Below are 6,089 nucleotides of genomic sequence, written 5' to 3'. Positions count from 1 at the left end.
GCTCCTGCACTATGCTTAAAGCCTGTCACTTCTATCAGGAGTTTTATTAAATTGTGACATATCTTGAAAGGCGGAGCAGAGTTAAAGCCTTAAAATTCGCTAGAGGTGTGGATGCTGAAAATGCAGCATGTCTCTGAGAGGGGGATTGTACTGCAGGAGCAAAAGAGGAAGCTGAGCTGGCGTGAATGACATGGCTTGAGTAGAGTCAGGGTGACTAACCATGATAGCAAAGCAGCACCCTAAATCTCTGTGCTGAGCCTGATACTTTGTCTAATATGCTACTAAGTTTTAAACCAGTTATCAGAGACTTTCTGGATATTGAAACAACAGCAAAGAGGGGAGAACTGCCCACAGTTAGCTCCAAAACAGGTAACGAATGAAGCCTGGTGATTTAATATTAATAACTTTTTCTTAATCCACAGTTTCAATCTTTTCAATCTCAGTGTTAGCTATTTACCTGCCAGTTATGAGAAGTCCCCAACACATGGGCTTGTTTTACGGCATCAAATGCTTTTCAGTGTGTATCCACATGTCACCATTTACAATCTGCTGACCTTTAGGGTCCACTAAATATAGTCAATAAAACATAGTGCAAGGGAAACAGTTAATATTAGAAGACAGGCAGTGGTGCTGAAATTTTTAACTAGTTTGTTCAATTCACTTATACCTTTCATGAATTCAGGGAGGCTGGCATAAAGGTTTCAGTTTACCCTTTCCTACCTCTTGCTATCCTGTTTTTTTGAAACACTGAAGTAAAAGCATTGGCCTTGCTTCTCTGATCAGTTTGGATACAGCAAATTATTTTCCCTTCTTTTGAGTCTGCTTTTTCTCTCAGGTTTGTACACTCATCATTGGCTGGCACAGGGCAGCAATGATCCTTTCTGGAACCTTCATGCTTTTCCAGAGTGGGCCAAGGGATTGATATTTCTGCTCACATATCTATAGGACAGAAGCTCTCCAACCTCTTTCAGGAGTCAGGTTCACACATTGAAGGCTGGAATATTTCTTCATATTCAGCTTCTGACTATTCCAGCTTAATCTCATTGCTTTAGATCTTTCTCTAGGTTCCCATGATCTGCTGCTCTGCTACCGGAGGACTTGCAAAAGGAGCCGCTGGAGTTTTTTTGTTCCTTGTTTGGTTCTTGTTGCAACTTTCTCACACAAAGTAGTCATTCTTACTGTGAGAACACTTTGTGACCATTTAAAATAACTTTTACACAAGAGAACTAGTTTAATATATTTAATAATCAGAATCTAGAAAAATCTTGAGAAGGAAACAAAAGAAGGGATATGTTTTTGTCATAATTCCCTACCATTGCAGCAACCAAGATGAATATAGGCAGATGACTTAAGGAAGGGTGCAGGCTTTGTTTTTTAGAAGTCCCTAGCAACTTAGCCTGCAGGAAAACTCCATTTTTAAAAATACTAAATCTGGTTGTGATGCTTGTTCTGTTACCTCAAGGGCCTGGTTGGTTCAGCGTATCCCTGTTGTTCTATACACATGAATTGACATATGGATTTGAACAGTAAGTGCTTGCTAGTGCTAGGTTTTCTAACCCCTGGAATTTCTGATCCTGAGCTTCTTGTGCTGAGGAAAGGGACATTTCTTGTAGGGCAACGCAGGGCACAGGTCAAAGTATACAAGCTCTGTTATTCAGCTTATACATCCTGAGCTGTTCACTTGCTGTAGATAGAAGCTTGCAGCCAGTGCTGAGACTACAGAAAACACAAATGTCTATAGCTGGGAATTGGCAAAAACCAGGCAGGGAATCAGAGCAGCAGGTACAGTTGGGCACTGCCTCATCAGCGCCTCCTCTGTGGTGGAGGTGGGGGCCTATTCTTTATGTTCTTGCATTTGGGAATGTGTCTCTCGGCTGCTCGGGGAGCAAACTTGCGTCCACAGTAGGTGCAGGCAACGTAGTCTGGATTTTCGATGGGAGGCAATGGGGGCAGATCAGACACCTTTCCCCCCTTAGCAAGGATTTGCTGCACCTGGCGGGCCTGTGAGACGATGTGGATGAGAGCCTCGTGCTTCTGCTTCCAGTTGTTCTTTCTGGGTGGTGTTTTACTCTGCAGAAGGGAAAGGCAGTCAGAGCAACTGGGACCACCATCAGCCTCCACTCTCAAACTCACACTCAGAGCCCAACCCATGTCACCTGTTCCTGTGCATTCCCTGTTGACATAAAACCCAGCCTGACAAGCTCAGTCCCACAAAGGGAATCAAAAAGACCAGCGCGAAGGAGGATGTAAAGGAAATACTGATGGAAACACCAGTATTTAGAAAGAGCTTGAGGATAACCAGAAAAGCAAGCAGTAGGGCCAAGGAAGTAGAGAGGGTTGCTATATCTGCTTTGCAGGAACATGTTGCATGTTGCATGTCTGCATGTTTCCACTACCTTCATTTTAACAGCCCGTGTTATTATCTGGATTTTCAGTCAGCTCCCTGCAGTCCCTGATGTCACAGAGCTTTACTGCAGCAGAACAAGTCTGCATCCTAACTACAGCAAAGAAGTGAGCTTTCTCCAGTAGTACACCCTTGACACATTATAAAGCTAAGTCAGGACTCCTGCCTCCATCTATGAGATTGTAAATGGATCTATTAATCCATTTGGCAAGAACCTTTCAGAGGCAATAACTGGATTTTATCCCTTAGCCTCATGTACACGGGAAGGCATTTGTGTCTCAGTCAGATGTTGAAGTGGAAGGAGTGTGAGCAGTACATGTGGATCCAGGGAGGCAAAGGGACTACACATTACCTGAGGACTCCTTGAGCTCTTCCGCTGCTGATATTGTTCCAGTTCTGTTCCCCTAGCTCTGGCCTTGCTGGAGTCAAACACTTTCCTCTTGGAGTCTTGGTTCTTGCCACAGATACTCATGTGTTTCTCAAGCCTGGTGCAGAGAAACTTACGTTTGCAGAAGCTGCATTGTCCAAACCCCTCCTGCTCCGCAGCACTGGCAGACTGCATGTATAGCATCTCTGCAGATGGGTGGTCATCAGAATCTTGGTCTGAGAGGGCAGAGAGAGAAAGGCTATGTTTTGGGGCCAGTTTTGAACAAGAAGCTAAATGCTCCATGGGTATGTTGTCTTGCATTTTGCTCTTGTTTGTTTTGTTGTATTTTGTGGCCACCAGCCACTCCTTGAGTTTCCCCAGAGCCAGCTCTTGGGGGTGGAGAGTGGTGTCAGGCTTGGGGATAGTGTCCTCTGCAGACTGTGCTCCACTGAAGATCCCAACACCTGGCCTGTCTGCAGCTCTGAAAGTTTTCTCTTCAGGGTACCTTGTGGCCTTTTGCTCATGGGTCCTTTCCACTTCACTGTCTCTTCTCTCCACTACCTTGATACGCTCCTTCTCTCTTTGAATCCTCCTAAGTGTCTCCGCTGTCCTCCTCAGCTTCTCTCCAAGAATGGCCTTTTTCTTTTGAATTGCCTCTTCTAGGTTCCTTCTATCTGCCTCCAGCTTTAGGATATAGGCCAGGTCTGTCCTGTATAGATGGGGGACTGATGGTTCAGGCTTTCCTACCCAAGGGCAGAGCACTGTAGCTAACTGAGACCTCCCTGCTGGAACCATCCCTTTGCTTATTGAGCTTGATCTACTGTTTGGAGCTTCCTGCACATACGGGGAACTTCCAGTGGTGAGCAGTGGAGCACTTGCACTCTTGTGGTGAGAAATTGGTTGCAGGGGATATGCACGGTCCACTCCTTCTTTCTGTCTGCCTAGTGATTCAGCTGACAGAGCACAAGCCTGGCGGATGAGATACTTGCTCTCTGGCCTGCCTGAAGAGAAGCCTCCATGCCTGGGTCTGTCCTGAACACTTTCTGCAGACATTGAATAGGAGTATCTTCGGTTCTTTTGGGCACAGAGATCTTTTAAACTTTCCTCTTTGTCAAGTATGAATCCATGCTGAAAGTTGTTCTGCTGGTGTTTCGGCTGGGAACCAGGAGCAAGCTTAGTAGCTGGAGCCACCGGTGGAAAAAAAGCCATTCAGCGCCTGAGAAAGAGCCTGAGGTTAGAAGCAAAGCCATTACAGACAATTTTATCCAAAACTGGACAAATCTTCTCCTTATAGTTTATGCGTGGAGGCTGCAGACAGAGGTTATAATAAGTATTAGTGAAGGTTTTGTAACTTCTCTGCTTTCTATAAATCTTTACATTCCTTCCATTTAGGGAGCTCCCATGCTGCCTCTACTAGTCCCAACCGTTTATACAGCCAGAAATAAGACACACTTCTATTTCTCTTTCCGTCTGAGCCCTGCCTTATCACGGTAGCAGCAGAAATACACTGCAGTGACAGAGGTTTCCCTTAACGTGTCCCTTCAGTTCTGGCAATGTGATCCACCAGTATGTCACACAGATCTGACAAGCAGGAGTCCGACCAAGCTCGGCACAGTCTTCCTGTGGCTCGTTCCACCACATCCCCCGAGGTATGTCGGGTGCTCACGCCGCGGGGCGAGCGGGGTTACCTGCGGGGCTACGCCCGGCGCTCCGCCGGCCTCCCTCCTCGGCAAGCTGCGTCGCCACACGCTGCGCTTATGGCCCGAGAGACGCGACCCCTCCAGCTGCCCGCGGCTCCCGGGGCCCCGGCGCGGAGCCGTGCCCGCCGCTGCTGGCGGCTGTTGCCGGGAGACCGGCGCGGCTCCGGCCGGCGCGCGCCCCCGGACCGCTCCCGGCCGCGCGGCCGTTCCACGACGGAACGAGTGCGGCGGCCGTGGGCGGGCCTAATGCATTATTCATGAGGCCGCCCCGTATGCATTATTCATGAGCTGGCGAATGAGGGACCGGCCCGGCCCCGCAGCGGCTCTTCATTGGCCGCAGCAGGGAGGCCACGCCCCCAGCGGCCAGCACGCGGCGCAGGCGCAGCGGAGCGCGCGGCGGCCGCAGCCGCAGACAGGGGAAGTGGTGGTGGTGCCGCCATGGCGGAGGACGAGGGCTTGGTGTCCGTGGATTACGAGGTGTCCGGCAAGGTGCAGGGCGTGTTCTTCCGCAAGTACACCCAGGTGCGTGCCGCGGTCCCGCGGGGCGGGCTGCCCTGCCTGCCGGCGTGCGCCGTGCCCGCTATCAGCCCTCTGCGGGCGCCTTGGAGGGGCCGAGCCGCGGGCGGGCGGGGTCGTGGCCAAGCTCTGAGCGCCGGCATCGCGGTGCTGCTGGCAGCCCGGCCGGGTTATGTAAGCGTGACTGAAGAGTGAGTTTCAGCCGCAGCTTTTCGCGTGAAAGAATATGTTTAGTAGTCGAATGAATCCTCTGCTGCTTTCCTGCTGCCTGAGCCACAGGAACTTCCTTGGAGGTCTGTGTCTTGCCAAAATTGGCTCCTGTATGCGAATGTTGTTTTATTGCTCTTTTGCAGTTTGGATTAACCTCATTTTGCTTTGCATTGTCTTCTCAGGGGGAGGCTAAGAGACTGGGGCTTGTTGGCTGGGTCCAAAATACCAGCCACGGCACTGTCCAAGGGCAAATCCAGGGTCCAACTGCCAGGGTGCGGGAGCTGCAAGACTGGCTCAGAAAGATAGGAAGTCCCCAGTCCCGTATCAGCCGAGCAGAGTTCAGCAATGAGAAGAAGATCAAGGCGCTGGAGCACAAGGAATTTCAGATTTTGAAGTGACTTTGTCCAGGAAGAAGTAAAGCCTGGAGCATGAACTGCCCTCATGGAACATTTCCCCTCTTCCTCACTCATTCAGTCAGCCAGTGTTCACTTCTAGAGAACTTTATTTTATTGAATTTCCAACTTATTGTTTTGCTGCGCTGTTAGTTTGATGCTCAGCTTTTCGCAGAATTCTGGTGGGTAGAGGAAGAGCTATATTGTCTCTGTTGGGAGGGGCTGTTCAGGGGCAGAACCTCTGTTTCCAAGTGTTCGTGGTTTGGGGAGTTGTACATGAGATAAATGTGAAATTTGTAGAGTGCGGTGTTCGTGTGAAGGAAATCACAGGGTCAATGCTGATAGAAAACCCCGCTAAAAGCATTATTTCTGTGCACTAAATGCCTCAGAAACAATTTATTGTATTCCAGAACTTCGCATTTTCTGTAGAATAAAATTGCTTGGATTTCACCTCCTGTGTGGAATGGGAGTCAGATGGAGGGGCTGAGTGGATGACGGTC

The 6,089-nt window shown here is 49.3% G+C and overlaps 2 protein-coding genes across 2 annotated transcripts; one reads left to right on the top strand and one right to left on the bottom strand.

Annotated features, from left to right (window-relative positions):
- Positions 1 to 1,252: 1,252 nt before the first annotated feature.
- On the bottom strand, positions 1,253 to 4,651 carry ZC2HC1C (zinc finger C2HC-type containing 1C). The gene is made up of 3 exons (XM_069016008.1): positions 4,460 to 4,651; positions 2,757 to 3,987; positions 1,253 to 2,070 (listed from the first exon to the last, which is right to left on the bottom strand). Exons 2-3 carry the CDS (start codon positions 3,978 to 3,980, stop codon positions 1,804 to 1,806), a joined length of 1,491 nt encoding a protein of 496 aa, XP_068872109.1. The 5' UTR covers positions 3,981 to 3,987; positions 4,460 to 4,651; the 3' UTR covers positions 1,253 to 1,803.
- Positions 4,652 to 4,754: 103 nt separating this feature from the next.
- On the top strand, positions 4,755 to 6,039 carry ACYP1 (acylphosphatase 1). Its single transcript, XM_069017904.1, is given in 3 exon segments — positions 4,755 to 4,890; positions 4,893 to 4,993; positions 5,380 to 6,039. Coding segments are annotated over 3 exon segments (453 nt in total). The 3' UTR covers positions 5,596 to 6,039.
- The last annotated feature ends 50 nt before the right edge of the window (positions 6,040 to 6,089 follow it).

The sequence above is a fragment of the Aphelocoma coerulescens genome, chromosome 5 (genome assembly GCF_041296385.1).
Source record: "Aphelocoma coerulescens isolate FSJ_1873_10779 chromosome 5, UR_Acoe_1.0, whole genome shotgun sequence".
Classification (NCBI taxonomy): Eukaryota; Metazoa; Chordata; class Aves; order Passeriformes; family Corvidae; genus Aphelocoma; species Aphelocoma coerulescens.
This window is presented reverse-complemented; position numbering and strand designations above follow the sequence as displayed.

Bases quoted from the DNA above. Each gene is read 5' to 3' on its own strand.
- ZC2HC1C (XM_069016008.1), bottom strand. From the start codon at position 3,980: ATGGCTTTTTTTCCACCGGTGGCTCCAGCTACTAAGCTTGCTCCTGGT. The intron at 2,071-2,756 runs GTAATGTGTAGT...TCCCTTCTGCAG, and splicing joins AGAGCTCAAGGAGTCCTCAG to AGTAAAACACCACCCAGAAA.